At 37.3% G+C, this 22,773-nt stretch overlaps 1 protein-coding gene across 4 annotated transcripts; it reads left to right on the top strand.

The window, feature by feature from the left end:
• The first annotated feature begins 686 nt into the window (after window positions 1-686).
• LOC135688065 (myeloperoxidase) lies at window positions 687-22,672 on the top strand. 4 transcript variants are annotated; one of them, XM_089113995.1, is made up of 17 exons: window positions 687-943; window positions 4,622-4,656; window positions 5,607-5,853; window positions 7,274-7,437; window positions 7,755-7,883; window positions 8,328-8,459; window positions 8,925-9,178; window positions 9,564-10,230; window positions 12,266-12,496; window positions 14,050-14,287; window positions 14,894-15,117; window positions 15,708-16,847; window positions 17,270-17,539; window positions 18,299-18,370; window positions 19,009-19,047; window positions 20,299-20,680; window positions 21,194-22,672. In XM_089113995.1, the coding sequence occupies exons 1-17, from the start codon at window positions 882-884 to the stop codon at window positions 21,441-21,443; spliced, it is 4,536 nt and encodes a 1,511-aa protein (XP_088970121.1). In that variant the 5' UTR covers window positions 687-881; the 3' UTR covers window positions 21,444-22,672. The 4 variants fall into 4 exon arrangements, with proteins under 4 accessions (XP_088970121.1, XP_088970123.1, XP_088970120.1 ...); XM_089113994.1 differs by having other exon boundaries at window positions 688-943; window positions 17,267-17,539; XM_089113997.1 differs by lacking the exon at window positions 19,009-19,047 and having other exon boundaries at window positions 17,267-17,539.
• The last annotated feature ends 101 nt before the right edge of the window (window positions 22,673-22,773 follow it).

Genomic DNA, 22,773 nt, shown 5'->3' on the forward strand with positions numbered 1-22,773 from the left:
ATGGCATGACTCCAGTGTGGCTTGCAAAAGGAAACAACCTTTTTCTTTGTTCTCACTTGGAAGCAAAAACAAGCATTCCAAATTTTTCAACGCAAAATGTTCCTTTTTTAAACATAATCCTATTATTTGAATAATTCTGGTAGACTATCAGCTTTTAAGGTTATTTGTAGTATGAAAATTGACCAGAAAATGATTTTTCTTCTCTTTGCACAAAATTATTTTCTTTTTCTTATTTCTCTAAAGCCCCAAAAAGTACGTCAAAATTTAATGAACAAATAAGTAATTCTACAATTGACAGACCCAAAAAGTAAGCTTTGCTCAAATTCTAAACCCGGAAAGTAACTTGAGTACCCATATCCTAAAAATTTTTGCGTACCCTCTAGGTGACAGTCATACTGAGAAAGGGAAGGGGGCAGAGGTTGAAGATTGCAAAGGACAATTTTTCATAGAGGGGCATTCTTTTTTTGTGCAAAAAACCTAAAAAATCCGATAATCGTAATTCATGTTCATTATTTTTGCTACAAATTGTTGTCCCAGTCCCCACTATACTACACAATAGAGTAAACATCAACGCAATAGACTCTTATTTTGACAACAGATAGCGAAATACAATATCACAGACAGCAACTTCGCGCTTGGGGACGCTGCGGTGGATATTTCCAAGGCGACAGTGGCGATGAGATGAAAGGCGCCGCTGGCTGACCATCGGCACAATAATTCTAAACCGCAAAAAGAAAACAGATTGATTAAGAGGAAGACGGTATAAATTGGTTTGATATTCTGGCTCTTGATCAGCGGTCAGAAGAGGAGACAGGTAGCCGATCGATCACACGATTTATGAATATCGCGAGTTTTGTCGCCTTTTAAATTACATCCATATCATGCAATTCAGAGTCTGCCGCTTGGCTGGCCTAATATTTTTATTGATGGTGTTGCTCTCCAGGTATGGTCATTTGTTAACTGTTTTCATCGATTTGAATAACTGAAACGTTTGCGGGATATTATGTGACAAGTAAAATGTAAACGTCATTGGCAATGTTTTGGTTGTTTACCTGGTATGGACTGTATAGTGTTATACAGAGACAGACTTGTTTTAGATTAACTTTTACGAAACGAAGAACTAAATAAAGACAACTGTCAGTTTATTTTTATAAAAGATAAAATGCAGTCTATCAAGCAAGAATGACTGTTTTATACCCGTTTTTACCGTTGTTGAAAACGGCAGTGGTTGAAAAATTGAATTATTTTTCTTCAATGCGTTACGAAACCCAATTTGTTTTTGTTGATGTAAAAAGGCTTTATTCAAAATCAACCACACCAATGTCAGGTCTTTTCTAAGATACCGGGATCCTTGCTTCTTATGCTACCCCTGTAATCCCAAGACTAAGCCCCATTCGAAATAACAGCACCGAAAAGCTTGGTAACACATTGGACCCCTCCAGCTCTAGGGAGTGTTATTATTATCAATTGCTGGTTTGAAGTATTTTGTGGTTCTAGAGTTATTCATATTCAGAACAGGGTCTTAAATTGAATCATGAAAATATGTTGTGATAAAATTCTACTACTTTGTTGTTTTGCATCAAGGTTTGTTGTTAAAAATTTATTAAGCTGATAAATGACCTTATTTATTTAGGAGCAAATATTTTTCCATCTGTATTTTGTAAATGAATAATTTTTTGCTCAAAGGTAATAATTTTAGTTGCACTAGACATAGGAATTTCTATTTGGAAAATAATACCAGAAACACTTTGATAACCCGAAGACGAGATGCCCAACCTAGAAGTTCTCCTCTTTTCTTGAGGACCTGTTTCTTGCCCACAAGGTGTATTTTGAGATTGTCACATGGAAATAAGATCACAATGATATATGAAGATTCAATAGGCTTGGTCACTTTGAATTAACATATACCATATGCAACATCAATTTGAAATTCCAAACCATCAAATAGCTTTTATATAAGCTTCTAACCTGATTTTATTGAGGTGTACATTTAAACAATTCTTTAGTTTGAATACTGACTGATTATTGACACATTGACATGTTGATAAGAGATTGTCTCAAACATGCCCTTGCTTGTTCTGTCCATTTGCATTGCATGGATAAGAGGTCTTTCTCTGTGCAAATCATCAAGTTATCAAATTAAACATTTGTCAAACTTAAGGACCTCAAATGTTATTTTATCCTAGCTTTGTACTTGTGTCATTGTCAAAGTATCATTGTCTATGATTAATCCAGTTGTTTTTGTCCGCAAGCAAAAACAGTAAATATTTCTCACATCAAGTTAATGTACAATTTTGCCAAGACAGAGGTATTAGGTATTTGATCTAATTTCATGGAAAGCTTCATTTTATCAGGCCACTCTTATCAAGAACAGTAAGCTGTCCAATTTACTGTACTTTGGTTTTGTGGCTTTAATTCTGTCTTGAATCTTATTCCTGTAGTCCTGCTTCTTTGTTTCCTTACCCTTGTGGTCCAGCTCTGTCAGGTTTTGATGATTAAAGAGTGTCACAGTCATTCTGTGGCTGATATCCACATCATTTGTTGATTGGTTGATTGCCAAGAACTTGAAACATTGTGGTGGAAATTTTTCTCTCGAAACCTCTAGGGACATGGACTTTGACACTTTGCCCAGTGGATAAAATTGTGTCCTTCTTTTTTTGTTTACAAAGAAATTGAACAAAGCAAGGATTGATCATAATGCTTTACTCTGTTTGCAGTGCGGTGGTGTTATGGATAGGGGGTGGAGGGCTTAGAGCCTAGAGAGACTTCATTTGAAAAATTCTGGTGTGGCAACCCTCTATTATGTTAAAGATTTTCCATGAATGAGCAATTTCCTATTTGTCTATTGAGATTTTAGTTTGTTTGAATGATTTCATGTACACAGAAGAGAATCTTTTACACAAATGCAATTTATTGGGTGTGTTCATAGATGCTGCTTCTAGAAGTTGCTTACATCATAGCCCACCCCCTCCCCCCCCTTCCTAAAGTTTTAGGATGGCAAGCCTGCTGCAGTGGCATCACTCAATAATTGGCAATTCTATTTTTTGTTTAGATAAATACTCAAGCTGGAAATTAATCTGGGCATCAGAAGGTTCCATTAACAAACTCTTTTTGATAAGAGACACCTCCAAGATAGATTTGTCTCTAATCTTATATACTGAGGAAAAACCTTGTTCAAATAGACTCTTGAATGAAATATTCTCAGAAACAGACACTTCTCAAACACGGACATTTCCTTAGAATAGATATTTGGACAATTTTTAAAATTGGAGGATGTTTGAAGAAAATCCTTGTTGAAAATTGCGCAGCTAATTTTCTTACCGCGTTAGAGTAGGAAATTTCTTAGATTAAACGCTTAACCTATGTCGAGGCATTGTTTTTTGTATCCACAACTGCGACACTACAGGGTTTACTGCCAAACCCACTTTTCAAGAGTTGACTACCTTCGAAATCATAGATTTAGTCTAAAACTTATTTTGTCGATGATCCTTTTGATTTTAAACACTGGGTTTTCGAAATTTTAATGAATGACGCTAAAAATGAAGGATTAATGATTAATTGTTGATTTAATTAGATAGGAAAATTTGCAATGCGGAAAATTCCCGTTGGTTTTTCACCAGGGTTAGTTTATAAAAAAATGGTTTTTATACCTGAAGATTAAATAAGGAAGTTAACAAACACGCTTCCGTTTTAATTATCCAGTTTTTAGAAATATAGAAAGTGAGGATTTCCCCCAGCAATGATTTGTGTAAAGCTACACGCTACCCTACCGGACGTTTGATAGTGAGGTGTCCAACGTCACGAATTTTTTATAATGTTCGATTAATGCTTAAACAAAAGTTTGTCACATCCGAGGTCGCGATAGTAGCTCTTCACAAGAACGCTACCAGTCTATATAGATTGCTGGCTTGCAAGAAGGTCAACGAATACAACAAGTACGGGCAACACGAGCCACACCCCTGACCTGCCTTCATGAGGCCCCTGATGCTAAAAGTAGGTTACATTACACCTTCAAGTGGCAAGATGCCGTCACCGCTTCTAAAGCTTATGACGCTGTTATCTTGCAATCTCTCGTTTAAACTTTTGTAAAAAGAATTCTGTGCAGATTTTTGCTTAATCCCTACAGGTTAGGGACAATGTCCCTTAGCCGAGCATTTGTAAAAGAACAGAAATCTCTGCATATCTCCGTTTAGTGCTTAAATTTTGTGGTTGAATTCCACAAGAACACAAAAGATTTTTTTTGCATTTCTGCTAATTTTATGGACAATTCAGCGATAATTTATGAACATTTTAGGGATAATTTATGAAGAAAAAAGTGTCCGAACTTTGGAACGAAAACTGGATTTTTCTTATGTTTGTGAATAATAATTTCCACTCTATATAGTTTTCCTTTTCAGAAGCTCACTTTTGTTAACATGAAAATAACCAGACATCAAGTACTGAACGATTCATAATTCTGGAATCATCCTTTGTCATCGTTTTCTCCAGTTTATTTTCTTCTTTCCCACTATGTAGAGAAAAAATGAATATCAGAGGCGCTGATAATTGATACTTTGTTTTTAAGAACCCGTTTGTCTTGCCTTATTAGATTTCATAACTCAATTTCCTCTATGTTTTTCAGTCTGCACACCGAGGCAAAGAGGCGGCGAAGGAAAGGTTAGCATATTACAATCATCACTATTTATTGTTAGAAATATACTTGCATTGTTTATATGAATAATTTTATTATACATTTGAGTCCTGCTATCCCCTAGGCCTGCAAGGCAAATTGTTTTAGTACGTTTTGAATTGTATTCAGAATAGAGACGTCCAGAAAAGGATTGTAGTGGGTAACTTGGTTTAGGGGTTAAAGTTGAAATTAAGTTCTTGGCTTTTCAGTAATTGTGAAATAGTTATTATTGTTCTGTAATTTAATCGCAAAGCCATTGCAACGGTACTGAAGTTTGAAGTCAGGTTTTCTTGTGCACATACTTATGATGAGATGCTGTCGATTAAATTCTTTCGGAACATAACCTTGGCTTCGTTTCTGGAGTAATTCCATTTCTACAATATCATTGAAAGTATGACAGCGCTGGCACAGCACATATCCGTGGTCTGAAAACAGGCCATTTTGGAAAACCATCTCTCCATGGTATCTTATTAAATCATATATTGTACTTGCTATAGTTAAGCAAAAGTTTCATTTAAGCTCCGCTTTCAGTCACACTCCGCTTGCTGTCACAGCTTTTCAAGCAAAATCTGGTGTGACTATAAGTTGAGTCTACTGTTCTTCATTTGACTTGCCTGAAACTGTTTTTTGTGTTTTGCAAAGGTAATCACCGATACAGCCTCGCAACATAGATTTAAGAGAAAGGAGTTTTGTATCAAGGAATCTTATCTGCTCTGGTTTGGCTTTCTGAACCCAAGCAAAAATTGATTCTGAATTCCTTGCTGTGTTTTCGTGATTTGGGACGATTGTTAATTTATCTTATGGTTGCGTAGTCTAAATGAATTGATTTTAACTAGTCATTTTATTTTGTGTCCTAGCGCAGTAAATTTAGAACCTTTAAACCTAAATGTATGTTTGATATCAAGTCGGATCATTCTGACAATTCATTTCATGATAGGAAAGTGCCCAAGAGCGGTCGTGTCTTTAACCAACAAAACTGGGTATATTGCAAGTCCACTGTTTCCTAAAAGATACAAAAATAGACAAACTTGCGTGTGGCATATACAAGTTAAACCTGGCTATGCTGTCAGACTTTCGTTTATGCAGCAGTTCTTTGGAATTGGACTTACAGATGTTAAGGAAAATTGTTTGAAAAAGGATTATCTGGTTGTTAGCTCCAGAAGCCAGGGATTCTCAGATTACAGGTAAGAAGATATTTCAGTATAAATTTCTTTGCTTTCGTAAGTCGATACACTACAGAAAATTAGATCGTCTTGTATCGTCTGTTTTGCAAACCAAATCAGTAATCAAAAGCTGATCCTTTAAAGCTGCAGCTACCCAAGGTCGTTTGTTTTTTGGCGTCGCTATCGTTTTTCTAAAGGCCCACCTTGAGTATAAGTGAAAATTTATGGTTAGAATTTCTTGTGTCTCTATGAACTTTGCAAGGAAGGTATGTGGAACAAAGTCGCTGAAGTCAAAGGTTGACATGGCTTCACTGTTTAACAGCGATTTCTGGTCATTGATAGCAGTTGCAGTGCTACTCAATACACGATAAAGCTAATCATTTTAAACAAAGTTCAGTCTTTGTTGGCTAAGGTCAGCTTAAACACTGTTTCTGTTATAACAATCCCGTGCGCATGTGAACGTCCGTTTTTAGTCTGCCTACTCTTTGTATGAGGACAAAGGCCTTAGAACCCCTATTTCAGTTGGTCAGGATTTGGGGAGGGGGAAAGGGGGGAAAGGTCGGTGAATTTAGGCCACGCCATTTTTACACGCAGAAAAAGCCTTTTTCCAACAGGGAACGCCCATTTCGCCAAAAGAAAACGTTCATGACTAATTATTGATTACCTTAGGGCAGTTTCAAAGCCAAAGTATCACATCACGCTTCATGCTGCATGCTTTGCCAAAATGTTTCCTCTCCCCCAACATTTTCTCACCAGATAACGACGATTTGCAATTTTGATCCTGTTAAGGAAGAAGACACAAGTACCTTTATCTGTCTTTCTGCACTGCTACTGTCAGATCCCCTAGTATAGATAAGCCAAAGCACAAGGCCAAAGAGGATAGGAGGAGAGGATAGGTTCTATTTAGATCAAACTTGCTTGGATGTTTTCTTTATTTTTGGTCACACATCACGTCTCGAAAAGGATTTTGGCTTCTCCACTCTGGTATTTTTGACACATATGCTATTTCTGTCGATGCAGTGCTGTGTTATAGAAAGTGATGGCTCTTTTAAACCCGTAGAAGTACCTGAATCAGTTGCAAAGATAATTGCTTCAAGTTTGAAAGCATTGCTTGTTACTTAACATCCTCGTGCATGCTTCGTAGAAATTGAAAGCAAAATTGCACCTTATTTCACAGTGCAGAATATATATTCTAGCAGTAAAGCGGTTTCACCAGTTTCGGTTGTTTGAAAACATTTATATTTTGCAAAGGACTACGGTAATATCAAGAAAACGCTCTGCCTATTGCATATTCTCCGAGAAAGTAATCTTTGCAAATTTTTTTGAGCTATGGTTTTCACAAATATTTTAAGGAACCTGAAATTTCTTGGTCTGCATGTGTTTATTTTGTTCCTGTTGCTAATACTGTTTTTACAATATTTTTCACCTTTCTCTCTTTAAGCCCCTTTAATGACGTGACTGGCACTCACTCCTTGATAATTTGTGGAAGGAAAGCTCCATCCCTTATTATCAATTCAGGAACAAATGAATTATGGCTAAAATTCCATGCCGATTCGCAAAAGGACGCGAATCAGATTGGTTTTAGAGCTAAATTCTCTTCGGTAGGTGAGTAAGCTTATTTTGAATAGATCAAATGTATTTTGCCTGTTATGCTCGGATTATCGTCTGTATACATCCAAGTCTTTAGGTTATTCGATCCATCTTCAAAGATTCTAAAAATAAGATTTTATGGCGTTCTCACTTCAAAACTTTATTCTCGAGCCAAAATGCCCTATTTATTGGGATTACAGAGTGGTGTTTCACATTGTTCCCTCTTTCACACTAATGCATGCCTAATGTTAGCAAAAGATTTTATTTTTAATGGTATGTGACAGAGCTAACTCACATATGGGTTCTTGATACATTTGTAATGTCTTCAATAGATATAGACGAATGCATGCCCAGGTACGGACGTGGCTTTTGCCAGCACAACTGCGTGAATACCCATGGCAGTTATTCGTGCACATGCAGACTTGGATACCATTTGGCTGCAGACAGGCGATCATGTATTGGTAAGTTTTAATCGTAAAAGGATATCAGCTCCAGAACAGGCCTAGCCATTTGTAAACTGCCCCCTCCTATAGTGCTAGATGGGAGCTGCAGATTGCTCCAATTACAACCTAGTACAATAAAAAAACAAACTGCGATGCTAACCATACCAACCATACCTTTTTAAAGCATGCATTGAGATTACATCTTTCGCTTCTGTTGGTAGGCTGTTCCATTCTTATTACCTCAAAACAAGTAATAATGTGTTGTGTATTATACAATGTGATGGTCATGTCAAATACATTTCCCGAATTGAATACTTGAAATTGTATTTCCCAGGAACCTTTCTGTTTATCAGTAGATTTTGTATTTGTGGGAGGAGAGTTTTGGCTGTTTAAAAAAAGTTCGACCAAATAACGGAAATTTCTCCCTAGTGATTTATTTAAAATGAACTGATTTTGTTATAGATGTAGATGAATGCGGTAGGGGAAAAGTATACCATGGCTGCAGTCACCATTGTGAGAATATGGAAGGGTCGTATCGATGCATTTGCCCCTATGGAATGAAGCTTGATGCTTCACACAAAACGTGCACTGGTGGTGAGTTTTATGTAGAAGATTTATATATAATTTGAGCATATATTTCGTGAAGCCGTTTTTTGGAGCAAATAAGTGCTGGTACAGTGCATCCTCAAATGTGGTCAAACATCTTTGTTTCAATAGAGACTATAAGATTAATTCCAGTCTGTTTGATTGATGGAGCCTGTGCCACACGCCTATGATGTAATGGGCACTTGGTGGACCAGTGGTAAGGTCCGTCACCTTTTTAGTCCATAGATCTTGGGAAAGAAAGTTCTGGACAGAGTTATTTGTCCTCTGTATGGACCTGTTCATTATTTCACAAAGCTGTATTGCATTCTATGTAGCAGTTTTGGTAGTCGTGTAATTTACTTTTGCTCATTTGAAACTGCCTTATATTATTCACAGAAGGAATATTTGGCTGAGGTTTGATAAAATAACACCATATCGTTTATTCGATTTTTTAACCGTGTTGTTGTCTTTTAGGTATACGATACAATGTTGTTTTTGAGGGCGGTACAATAAATAGTAAGAACCAGAAGGTTTATCATGCAGCCGTGCCATACGACGCGCCACTTGAAAGCCCCGTATATAGACTGATTGCGAAGGCCCTTGATTCAAATGGAAATACTGCCGAAAAGCCTGTTAAGTATTACATCATCGAACAGAATAACAAATCTAGAGATGCAAACGAGGTTTTTCACATAGAAGAGGATTCTGGGTACATTGTTACTCGAAAGGTAAGACATAAAGTTTTCATCGCGCTGCTCACCAACATTTTCGTTGGCTACATGACACCTTAGCACTTGTGTTTTTGATATTTTTTGTAGTTAATTCCTGTCTTGCATCTGATGTTGGGTGATATGGTTGTCGTCTGATATCTGATAAGAAATAGGCATTACAAATGTGACTTTGTGTAAATTGATTTTTTGTAATGTGATGTAATGTGAAAATTTATCGTTGTTGCGCATGCTTTTTGACTCCAGGACGGAGGGTTGCCTCAAACATTAGAAGTGTTTCGTTTGTTTGTCTACGCATGACTAACAACCTATATTACACGTATTTCCATAATATTTCTTCTTTTCGTATGTTTATTTGAATCAACGTCTTTTATCATACCTTTAGTATTTATATGAAAAAGAACTGAAAAGCTATGAGCTGATCGTCGAAGGCAAACTCGACCATTTCACAGGCGCCAAAGTAAAGGTATTAATACACGTGAATGGGACGGAACCCGATATCAATGGAAGATTTTTTACGGTGTTGATATACTATGGACTGCCGTTAAACCACGTCATTTTCAACTTGAAAAATCGTTACAAGAATGGCCACGACACTGTGTTCGAATTTCATATGTACACTTTCAATGAATACTTCGGTATTGTCCAGGATAAAGGGGAGATCTACGTCAAAGCACCACTACCCAAGGAAACTACTAAAGGGAATGTATGGAAGCAAAACCTTAAAATATTTGTCCGTAGAACTATAGGGTTGAAGATTATTGCATGGGAAGCCACCGTTACTGTTATCATGATGCCTTCGTATCCTGGAGAAGGGTTTCTGACCAAGGGACTGCTGCTTGCTGTCAGCAGGGAGATATCGAAAGATATTGGCGGCTTTACTGATCGTGCGAGGTCATCATTTAAGCAAGAAAACAGAAAAGTGGACCCTTTCGATCTTCATAGGATGTTCCGAAGGCCCTCAAACCAAGCAAGGAAGATCTCCGAAGCTAAGCTGTTTTTTGACACAGTCATGCATAAGGTTGCAGAGAAAGTAAAGAGGACTTTCGGATGTAAGTGAATTTTTTCCTTTATCTTTCCGTTGTGTTGAACAAATTTAATTAGCATCCACTTGAAACTAAATTTTAAAGTACCCGAACTCTCTTTTCTGGCTAGCAAAACGCTACTTTTGGTTAAAAACGATAATGACACATTATTATTTGGTACTGTTTAATATTTCTCAAAAGCAGCGTTGAAATCTTTGTGTCAAAACGTATTTTGATGTGTATCCTTTTTCGAAAATTATGCTGCTTCCGTGCCACACGTTATATATCTACACACAATCACGTTGTCAAACTTTAATTTATTACAGTGTGGTTTCCGCTGTCTAATCATATTGCGACATGTGCTTTATCTTTTTGAAATATATTTTCTTTTCTTGATAGATTTGCATCTATTAGTAGACTGGACGGAATCCTTATTTGTTTTTTTATTTATATCTTACCCACCGATGATTTAGTGTCTTGAATGTTCAGTTTTCTAATATTTCTGAACAAAGAAAATTAGAGAGATTTTCAAATATAGGCGTTTATAGAATCGAACCGAATCGAATTAATGTGTCCTGGTATTTGGATCCACTGATGTTAGACAAGTCGCATCAATCGCAATCGCCATTTATCAGCCACTCATAACAAACATTACGTTGCCCAGCTTTACTACCATCTAACCCTCAATGAGTATTTAGATGATCACACGTTATCAACAGTTTTTTGACACTCCAGTATCGACGGAGTAAGTTCTTAATGTCGCTGAATATTTTCCATCCATTGATCGTGGCTTTCTTCTGTGCGCTATTTCTCTTCCCCTTTTCTCAGAAACATTTGCCTTTACATAGCGTAGTTGTTGTATTTGTTTCTACCTAGCATCTGAAGGTAGTTTTTAGGACACTGAGAAGCTTATTCTTATCGAGCAGTGTCCTGGTCCTTCCTGTCGATGTGACCACACCTCGTGATTCCTGCGCCTGGAATCACAGAGAGCTGGCGACTCTCCTCACTCTGGGTGAAAGTTTGTTCATGCCAGGGATTTGAACTATCGACCCCTGTGTCTGTAGTCAGTGCCTCTAACAACTGAGCAATCCTCGCACTCCATACATAGTTAGTTCTCTTCTTATAGAGTCCGAACCCCATATTGTTCACTTTTTGGCTTGGCACACCTGCTTTCTGTCATTAGGATAACTACTTAGCAGTTGTAATATTATGGATTATCAAAAGTTTGATCCTACTTAGGATTCGATTAAATATTTGATTTCGAGTGATGTTTGAAATCGCCCGGAGTTTCCGCAACCAAATCTCTTTTATATCCAGTCGGTCAAAAAATCTTTTCTGGTGGTCTGCTTATCACTTCATCCTTCTTTTTATCTCAAGGGAAATTGAATCAAGCAAATTTTATAGAGACAATCTTTTCTGCATGAAACACAATTATCGAGGCTAATTTTTGTTTTCTGTGATTTGCCTGCTGGTCGATCTGTGTTCTAATCATATTAGAGACCATATCTGCAACGCAGACCATGTCTATGACGCAGACCATGTCTATGACGCAGGCTAATCGTAGTCAGTCCGTTTGACGATGCGTTTTGTATTTGCATTCGTTAGTCCTTTAATTCAAACCGTATACGTTCAATTCATCAGTTCGTATGCATAATTGCCTCTGTGTAAATGGAAGGCTAATACAGAACGAAATCGTAACGTACTCGTTAAAATACGGTATCGTATAGATGATGTTTCATGGTTTAGTTCATGTCCATCAAACAATTGTTGATGGACGTGCTACGAATCTCTCTCTCTCTATTTAGTAATCTGAAAATAAAGAAAGAATAAAAGGAGAAGGAGAAGGAAGAAGAGGGAAGGTTGTGCGTTGTGTGGTGAGCGTTTTGAATAGTGCCAAAAGGCTGATTTCATTTTTAAACAAAAATTCGCTAACAATAACAGTTGCTCACCACGTCAATTTACGACCTTGTTTGAGAAATACTTCAACCTTCTTTGTTACAAGTTTGCTTACACTTCCTTACACGAATCTTGAATATTTATTCATTCTATTTTCTCATTTTAGCTCCAGCAAGAAGTGGCGAGCCAATCATTCTCAGAATTAAGACTGGTCAAATATTGTCACCTAAAAAACTTTCCGAAATCGTGGATGCATCGAAGTGTTTGGAGACGGTTGTTGAGCCTAGCTGCATTGATCAAGAATTCCATTCAAAATACCGCACATTTGATGGCACTTGCAACAACATAGAAAACCCAACTTGGGGGGCTGCTGCAACCCCATTTAAACGATTGATTCGTGAGTCTACATACATTTTCAAATCTTCTCCCACTTCTGAATTTAATGCGTTTCAATTTAACGCCAATATTTCTTGCTAACTGCCAACAGCCAAAGCATTTCTTGTAAGACAAATTGAAAATAGGATTGAGAATCTAACAGGCCTCATTGATATTTGTTGCTCCCAGTTTCTGATAGCATTAGTTTACTTCGCGGGCTAACTAGTAAACCGAAATAACAATAGGTAACCCTATTCTATGTCTTCGGTGCATAACAGTTCCACGTAACTGGCAGTTGGTCCTTAGTGCAAGATTTAATTCAACTGATTGAATTCAACTGATTGAATAGCCACTGATTGTACTTGATGTCTGTTTATAAAGAGTCCAAGAAGGAAACCATACCAATCAACCCCATGCTATGAAAAAGTCAACCATTCTGGTGGGGCCCAAGTGTAACGAGCATATTACTCCCCATCCAAATTCTTTACCAAGAAATAAGATTTTGTCATTATAAATTACTATGTGTCAGAAAGACGAAAAAACCCGATAAATTTTCCTTAAATTCATTAAATTTCCAGGCCATTTCCACAAATTCTTTCTCGTTTTTTTGAGGCTTTAGAAACCACTGAATCCTGAATAAATTGATATTCAATTCATTATAAGATGATCAACCTTTCTTCCTTGAGATCTCGTTTTGGCGACAAGTGTTTTTCTCTTCTAAACAGTCGGTCTATAATCAATGTGTAATATCTAACATTAAATTATTTAGTACTCTATCCAATAAACCCTTTATGTTACTTGTTTTTGCAATTGATCACTGTCAACAACGAGCCTTCACTTTGTTTCTAAAAGCGGTTTGGCCAGCACATATTTGCGCTATAAATCCCTCTTGCAAAAGCATGAATGTTTTTGTCATCTCCATACACTTAGTTTTTAGTTTGCATCATAACCTTCAAAGCTTTTTTTTCTCCATGTGCAGCAAGTTTTACTGAAGTTATCAAAAATCAAGGCTCGGTGGTCTGATGACTGGTTGACAGTAGAACAGATAATAAACTTTGATCGATCGTTGATAACCGATAAGATGATGAATAAGATGTGCCCTGGAAGCCTTTGGGATAAATATAAAACAAGAAATCGATTATAGAACAAAAAACTACACGGATAAAAAAATTCCGAGACTAAAGCTTTCACTATTCAGGTCTATAGGCTTGGAATGAAATCCCTACTAGCATCAGTGACCTCTCTACTTTGAAACAATTTAAAAAACACCTCAAAAGACATTCGAGGAGCTGAAATACACTCATTTTTTATAAGAAACTGGCTATAAAAAACGAGTACTGGACAGTCGGAAAAAATTAAGAAGCTTCACTACTCGAAGCAAAAAAATTAAGAAACTATTAAATCGTGATAAAACTGAGAACTACGAAATTTTGTAAAACCCAAGAACAAGATTGCCCTGTTGGCCTAAAACTTAAGACACAAGGGATAAAAATATAATCTAACATGCATCTATTCTATCTATTTTGCTAAAATTATGTCAAACTGAGAGTAAATTAACTTACTATTTTGTCATAGCTGCCATTTACTACGACGTCGACGGCCTGTCAGATCCCATTGGATTCCCCAACCTCCCCGAAGCTCCCATTCTTCCTACCCCTCATGAGGTGGTGCAAAAAGCGATTCTGGTTGATTCCAAGTCAAAAAGACGCTCCAGTGTTTTCTCACACATGCTTATGCAGTGGGGTCAGTTCATTGATCATGACATCACATTCACAGCGGAGAGTGAAGGAGGCAAGCGATGCTCCCTTCCAAAGTATGATCAATATCTTCTGCTTTGCTATCTTTCATCTAGTGTTATTTTATTTTTCTGTGTTATCTTCTATTGCCTTGCCGTCTGCATTTGTTAAATCTGTCATAGATACTGTCAGTGTTATAAAATGAGTTCAAATGAGCCTGCTTAGATTGAAGTTAGGGGTATAGAGATTTACATTCTGTCATACCTGCTAGTATTACTCACATAATGCTACGGAATTAAACGAATAAGGGAATGCTTCTCGACGGCAATTTTAAATGAAGAGAAAGAGGAAGCCTGTAAAAGGTAGCGGTTATTTTCTAATTTCACCCAATGCAGTCTGTAGGTATCCACGAGAAGCGCAAATGCAAAGGGTTAACCGATTTAAGGTGCATATTCACTTGTCTCTGATCATAATTGCTGGCGTGGCATAACTGGAGAAATCCTGTTCCTCTTGCCCTTATTGAATCTCATCCGTTGACATGAATTTGAAAATATTTCTGGGTTAAAACTGGATAAGAAATTTCACTATAGATTTTTTCTCTAGCTGAATTAGCTCCTGAATTAGCTCCTGAATTGGTTTCGTTTAAATAATCGAAATTCTTCGTAACCTCCTTCTTACGCTAGATGCGATTGGTCAGCTGATGATTTTGATGCGCCTTGTTTTCCTATAATGTATCCGCGCAATGGAGGGGAATGCACTATGTTCACACGCTCCGCTGCAGCGTGCCAGACGAACAAGGACAGAATAGAGCAGCGACAGCAACTCAACACCATAACGTCGTACATGGACGCAAGTTCTGTGTATGGTTCATCAAAGAAGCAGGCTGACAAACTCAGAGCTTTGAACGGTTTGTTGAATACCCAAATTGTTTAAATCCTTTTTGAGAGTATTTTGCTGTAACCGAAGACTCATTTTGTAAATACCTTGTAATTTTTGATCATTTTCATTGAAAAAAATAGATCTGCATAAATTTTTGTCAAAATTTTCTTTTTATTGAATTATATCGCACATAGAAAGTTCTTTTCGTTGATTTTTCCTTTATCAAAAATAAATGAATTGTGAAAGAAGTTAACAAAACTGCAGTCAAACTTAGTCTGCAAAAATAGTGGAATTTAGTATTTACTGACAAATTTTTCTAGCTTTAATTCAATTACCATGCCACTACCAAATCTTAAGTACCTTTTTCATCTTATCTACTCTACGATGCTTTGATCAGTCTTGAAAAGAAGTGCTTGCATATTTTCTTATACAAATAGACTACTGAAAACGCTCGATGTCGTATAGGCAGAATTGTAGACACTTTGGTCCGTTGAGCAGGACGGTTCTAGGTTGCAACTCAAAGTTTCACGCATAATGCGATCATCTGACAACAACAAATTAACAACGATTATTACACCATAAATGCTTCCAATCAATTATGTGTTTCTATGTTTCTAGATACTGGACTGATGAAATTGACAGATAATGGGTTTTTGCCGTTTGAACCAAACCAGAATCACCCTCCAAACACATTTTGCCTGAATTTCGGTGGATGCTTTGCGGCCGGAGATGGTCGGGTTAATGAGCAAATCCTTCTCGCGTCAATGCACACCTTATGGGTGCGGGAACATAACCGCATTGCAAGACTTCTGCGGCGTTACAACCGTCATTGGGAAGGAGAAAAAATATACCAAGAGGCTAGAAAAATAGTCATTGCAGAAATACAGCATATAACCTATTCAGAGTATTTGCCAAAAATTCTTGGACACGACGGCTTGCCTAAATACTCGGGATACAAACCAAATGTCGATGCAACAGTCGCTAATGCTTTCGCTGCCGCAGCGTATCGGTTTGGCCACAGCCTGGTTCGACCAACACTTTCACAACTCAACGAAAATTATGATCCCATTGCACCAGAACTGCCACTTTTCAAAGCGTTTTTCAACAACAGGTTGCTACTGAAAGATGGCATTGAAAGATTTTTGTTCGGTGCCATTGGAAACTTCTCGGAAAAAACCGACCGGAGAGTGTCAAAGGGCCTGGTCAAGCAACTTTTTCAAAGCCCTGGAGCCTCACACGGTTTGAATCTAATAGCAATAAATGTTCAACGTGGGAGAGACCATGGGCTTCAAGGGTATGCTTATTGGCGAGAGTATTGCAACCTCACGTATGCCTACACATTTGATGATGCTGCCAACGAGATTCGTAGTGAGAAACACCGCGAGCTGTTGAAGAAGCTTTACAATGGGCGAGCGGAGAATGCCGATTTGTATATTGTTGGCCTGATGGAGACGCTTGCAGATGGCGCCATGGTCGGGCCTACTTTTTTGTGCATAATAAAAGACCAGTTCAGACGCCTTCGTGACGGTGACAGGTTTTACTATGAAAACAAAGGCGTTTTTACCCAATCACAGCTAAGAGAAATAAAAAAGACAAGTCTCGCGAGGGTTATGTGTGATAATCTCAAAAGGATCGTATCAGTACAAGAAGATGTATTCAGGGCATATGATATTCCCGACTTTAGGAAGTCATGTGAGGGAATAAAAGGCATGAACGTGGCGTTTTGGAGAGAAAATTCCCTGGTCTCAGATGGAAGTGGTTAGTCAAGCAATATCATGTACATTTTGCAACAGCTTATTATTCTGTTTGCGAATAACCTATAAAATTGTTTCTTACTCGATGGATATGTGGTGGATTCACCGCGATAGGTTGAGCGGTTTTGTTTATGTTTTTTTACCAGCCGTAATAAAAAATTGATTTTTATACAGCCTGCCATATTAGAATGTACATATTTTCAAACTGAACCACATCAACAAAAGAGACTTTCGAATGAATGTTTCCTTCTATTCAACATTTCTAGCTATATAATCGCCAGCCTAAAATAATTTTTATCATAATCACTTTGTTCTTTTCTCCGTTTATTCCTTATTTCATTGCCATATCTTCTCAACCTTCTTTTAGTTACGTCATATATCAGCCAGCAGTTTATTTGAAATTTTCTTTTATATCCCTCTTAGCAGATATAGGTCAATGGTCAGCTTGGGTGAAGACGGTTCGCTTCTCGACTGGCACTTGGGCATCAATTATCGATCGACAAATTTGTGGAAATGACACGATAACAGATATACAGTGTCAAACTCTTGATGGAATGCCATACACAAATGCAGGAGAAAACACGATTTGTGACCAGAGATTCGGTGTTTACTGCAGAGACTCTGAACAAGCGAAAATTGAAACCAAGTGCAGCCACTACCGATTCCGGGTTAGGTGTGCACAATTTCCGCGTAAAGGTATGACGTCAAATTTATCGTAGTCAATGCTCCTGTAGGACTTCAATTCTTATAATTAAGGAACTTTTGCCGGCATTTCTTCACCTGGATATCCCATATCTGGATGTCCCCCATATCTGGATGTCCCCCATATCTGGATATCTCCCATATCTGGATGTCCCCCATATCTGGATATCTCCCATATCTGGATATCTCCCATATCTGGATATCCCCCATATTTAAATATCCCCCACATCTGGATATCCCCCATATCTCGATTTTCGGTCGAGGGCCTTTGCGAAAACTTCTAATAACTTTCCCAAGCTTCACTTATGAAAGGTCTTGAAATATCTTGAAATTTTTTAAAAACATCTTGACAGCCGTGTCAATTGGATCATCCTGTGTCCTTTCTCATCTACCTTGATATTTTCCTAAACCTTTTCTTAACAGTGGGTATCTTCAGTAGTTACCAATGATAGGTACTACTACAGACTAATTAAGTTTTTGGCCTCGTTTTGAAAGATACCTCAACCGCCTTTTGAAAAAATTGCTAATGATATTGATTCTATGACGACATATTCATCGCTGTCAAATCCCTGATAGGTTTTCAACTTCACATCGTGAAAATCTATAGTACAAGTACTGCAAACATTAATAACAGCTGTATATGTAAAATTTGATAATGGTCAATCTTGATCTGTGCTCAGAAAGTTGTACCATGACGTAAGGGGGTTGTAAATTGAATTGCTGTACTATAGTTTGCCATTTTATTTTTAACAGTGTCAAAACCTGAACAACCAACCGGCTTACCAAGAGAGAAAATACCTATTGGGATTAATTGCACCAGAAAAGGTGAGTTGTCGTTTTTCCTTTAGATTATAAAAGTATCCAAAATCTCATTCAACATGCCAAAGAGACCCATACGTCATATTTTGATTACGTAAACAATAAATTCAAGACCGAATGTTTTATTTGAGAATTGGTGGACATTAATCTGCTCTTTTCATAGACAGATCAACAATTTGTATCCTTTCTCAGTCACACCATTGTATAAAAGTTGTGTTTTATTGATATGCTAATCTGGTGTTTTGAACACGCCTGATGAGAATGCTTAAAGCCAGACTTTATTAGACGTTAAAGCACATGTGCATACTTTGATCTGTTAAGACTCTGGGTTTTTGAAAAGCTTTTTTATCAAAACAGAGCCAGAGAGACACTAAATACTATGGTACACCCGGGGCTTGCACGGCTAGAGTTAGACTTCTCTTGGGTCAGATATCTACGCATTCTAGTTTTATATTCTCATGCAGATATTCAAAGTGCCATGTTTGGTTTCCGTCGTTATTAACAGCAAGATTTGCTCGTATCATCCAAAACCAATGATAAGATATGCAACATAAACAACGGTTATTGATATTAAAATATCCTTAAATAACTGTTTCAGCTGGTAAATCTTTATCTAAGCGCTTTTTGTGTCCTGTTATTTATAGATAGAATATACTACCAGACCGACTCATTGGCAATTATAGGTACGTCTCAAACAGCTACTTTAGGTCATCTCTAGGCCCTTTGTGAGCAATCTAATATTTCCAAATGGAATCAGACCTTGACATCGCCAAAATTTATCTGTTTATCTATCTTCGGGATGTTATTTTCTAATAAGTATCATATGTATTAGAATCTTTATCATTTAACGAAGAACTATGTGTGCCAACATTTACGTTTTTAAGCAGAGAAAATTGGACTGTTTGTATAAAAGTCTGCAAGTTTTATTTAAGATTGCTGAATTTAGCTGACGGTGAGCCGGCTTCCCTTAAATTTCTTATTAGATAACACTTGAAAGACCTGCTTTTTGTAAAAATGGCAGCTTAAGTAGTTATTGTATAGTTGTAAAGAAAAGGTTTCGTCACTTCATAACTAAAGGAAAAATAGCCATACCCCAATCTGTATTTCTTTGATTTCCTAAAGAAAGTATGCTTGAAAAGAAAACAAAACAGACGGAGTATTGAAACTCAAACCCAATGTTTAAAAACATATTTTACGAATTTGCCATAGTGCCGACATTATTCTGAAATCATTCCTAATTCATTTCAACTTTTTAACCTCTGTGATTCGAAATACTTTGTTATATTCAATGCGTAACGTACATTTTTAGATCGATTCTCTCTGCTTGTTAATATGCTCTTATGCAGAACACCGAAACAGAAATGCAAAACAGAAATCTTTTTCTCGTCCTTCTTATATCTAAATATCAATATTTATATAAGGCCCCATTTATACGAGCCCGGGCTACATTCTACTCCGGATCAGGTCAACACGCTGCAGTAAAACATTTACGTTTATACGAGCCCGGGTCAGCCGGTTCCTTTAGAGGGTTGACCTCACCCCCGTGTCAGCTTAACGTGTTTGCTAAAGTGTAAAAATGACCCCAAGGTGCTGACCCCTCAACTTCGAAGCGTTTACACGACCCCGAGTTTAGCTGACCCGTCAACTTCAAAAGAAGGCAGCTCGTCTCAGAACGGGACAACTCTACCCTTGAGAAGGGTTACCCGGCAAGGCGGTTGGACCCGGGTTGGCTAATTTTTAAAGGTTAACGTTTGAAGAGATTTGACCTTTGACGGGTCCCCTTCTACAGCTGATAACAGCAAACCCAAACTCGTGTAAACGGGGCCTTAGTTTACCAACCTTACGAAGAAACTTTGTGAATGCATGTTGAAAATTATTGCTTGATCTCGCTTAAAGATCCTTGTAAAGATTCATATGATGGAAATTTGTTTCAGTTGCCAATCCAGTTGATCCGCTTGCGTTGATCTTTCCTGTCGCTGAATCTGCAGTTCTAGATGACCCATTCAAAGTAATGCCAAAGCAAGAATTCATCCAGCTGGGCAAAGGTGAACGAGGCTATAAAAAGAGGGCCCTTTTCTCGTTCGATCTGCGACGCATTGCACGCCATTATATTCTGCACTCTGCAAAACTACAACTGTATTATGTCGGTGAAAACCGACAGTCGTCACTGAATGTACTCGCACGATCACGGGAACCGAAAATCAAAATAGAAGTATATCTTGTCAAGAGCTCTGCTTGGGACAGTTCTAATGTCACAAGTCGCATGCCATGGCATGGTGACCATTTAGATTTATCGAAAGACGTCGTTTCAAAAGTGTAAGTTTCTTTAGATTCTAAGTGAAGCAGTTTTCGCTTCTCCAACAAGATAAAATCAATTAAATGAGGTTTTAAAGTGAAGAATGCTGCCAGAATTTATTGCGCTTTATACTATCTATTCTTAACACATGTTTTAGCGACGTTTGAAACTTGATCGTTTTATGGTTACTAAAATGAGTCTCTATGATTTTCTTGCTTCATTTTTCAGGGAGAAACACAATAAATTTATTAGCTGCATCTCATTCTTTAAGAGGCATCGTAAATTTTAATTGCCATCTGTTATTTTAAGTTAGAACTTCACTTCTCCAATTTTTGGGCATATTTTGCCATATCTTCTCCTTGTAGGGAGCGTATTATCAAAGCAATTGAGTATTGTTTTAGCCATTTCAGTGAACCAAGCTTCTGCGCGGATTTCTTACTACAAAGACGCCTTTTAGTCTATCACCTTGGTTTTTAATAATTGTCACAGTATAAATTATTACTGCTCTGGTGATAAAATTCATTGCTTTTCAGTTTGGCGTCAGCCACAATATCACCGTCACTGTCTGGTTGGTTGGAATTGGACGTTTTCAAAGCCGTACACCAATGGCGTATCAAAGTCTCCAAGCGCCTTCGAAACTACGGATTCCTTGTCCGCGTCGCGGGTGATGATCTCTCAGTCGGAGTCTACCAGTTTGTTTCTTCAAGCCATGAAAATAAGGCTCTACGGCCTCGATTGCAGGTATGCCTTACTAATCCCATGATGCAGTGGAAAAGAAAATAGTCACATGGGAAGGCGTTATCGAATGAATGCATTCAGCCAAGATGTCATAATCTCAGTCAATTCGGTCAAGAATGCAAGGAGTACAGACAGCCTATGGTTTTTATACTTGGGAACTTCTGAATCTATGACGCTGTTTCAATTCTCCAGTTTTGAATGTTTGCCGACAAGAAAACTCAGAAAGGATTCCAGTTGGTGCTTGGATCTGAGTAGGGGTATTTTCAAAGCGTCAGTTTTTCATCTCAATTACAGTTCTATGGGAGTGAAATGTGTATACAATTTTTTATTATTTTCTTTCACAAAAGGACCTAATTTTCAGTTTCTCGTATCTAACAGACAGAGCCATTTTCCATCTTAAGCAAACAAGAAATACAAGAATTTAGCTATTTATTAAATTATATTTACAGTTCCACTATAAATTTTGATAAGACAAGTTTTGATGCGCTCTTTTTTACGTTTTTAAACAAAGAATTTCAGTTATTGAGTTTTTAAGATTCTTCTCCTGAAATTTTTGATTCCGTCGATATACTTGGATTTAATTTCGAAGATATCAAAATTATTCTTTGAAGTTCAATGAAATTAGAATAGAGTATAAAAGACCCAGCTCTGAAACATGAACTTAACATACAGCCGATTTCAGCTGGCGAAATGTAGAGAATAATGGGTCGTTGGCCATGATATTAGGTATAAGCAATGAACATATTTCGCAGTTGATACCGCCACTACTATTATGTTTCTCACGTACAAGAATACCACGGAACATTGAATCTAATAGATTCAGGAAGCCAGAATATTAAAGATATTTTTAGTAGAGCATAGCATTAAAAACTTGAATCAAATGAATGAAAACTGACGAGTCAAAGAGTTTTTGTACGGAGGGTTCTAAATAACAGAAATGTCACTACAGTACGCTACAATTATTGGCCTGATATGATACGCAGGCTTCGAGTAAGATACACGAGGTCAAAAAAGTTAGGGAAACTTCCTTTTTTGCATCTTCTCTTTCTGCCTGAACCCAGAAGTTCTCGAAGCAGTCTTTTTATTATCAATGTAAAAATCTCTACGTAGAATTATACGGTTTTTAAACATATTTTGTATTCTAGTTTTATAGAATGTATAATTTTTATACACATAATCTGGGATTATTTTTACGCTTTTTCGTGTATTTAATTTTTAACTAATGATAGAATACATTGTTTGTAATCAAAATGAAAATCTTTTTGTCTTTAGACCTGGAGCAGCGTATGTTAAAACATATTCCTCTAAGGAAGACGCGCATGACAGTAACATACTGTAAAATGCATTGAAGCTAAAGAAAACAAATTCTAATGTT

The sequence above is a fragment of the Rhopilema esculentum genome, chromosome 19 (assembly GCF_057945365.1).
Source record: "Rhopilema esculentum isolate cy_ngs chromosome 19, ASM5794536v1, whole genome shotgun sequence".
In the NCBI taxonomy this organism is placed as follows: Eukaryota; Metazoa; Cnidaria; class Scyphozoa; order Rhizostomeae; family Rhizostomatidae; genus Rhopilema; species Rhopilema esculentum.

Bases quoted from the DNA above. Each gene is read 5' to 3' on its own strand.
- LOC135688065 (XM_089113994.1), top strand. From the start codon at position 882: ATGCAATTCAGAGTCTGCCGCTTGGCTGGCCTAATATTTTTATTGATG. The intron at 16,848-17,266 runs GTTAGTCAAGCA...TATCCCTCTTAG, and splicing joins CCTGGTCTCAGATGGAAGTG to CAGATATAGGTCAATGGTCA. The intron at 17,540-18,298 runs GTATGACGTCAA...TATTTTTAACAG, and splicing joins TGCACAATTTCCGCGTAAAG to TGTCAAAACCTGAACAACCA.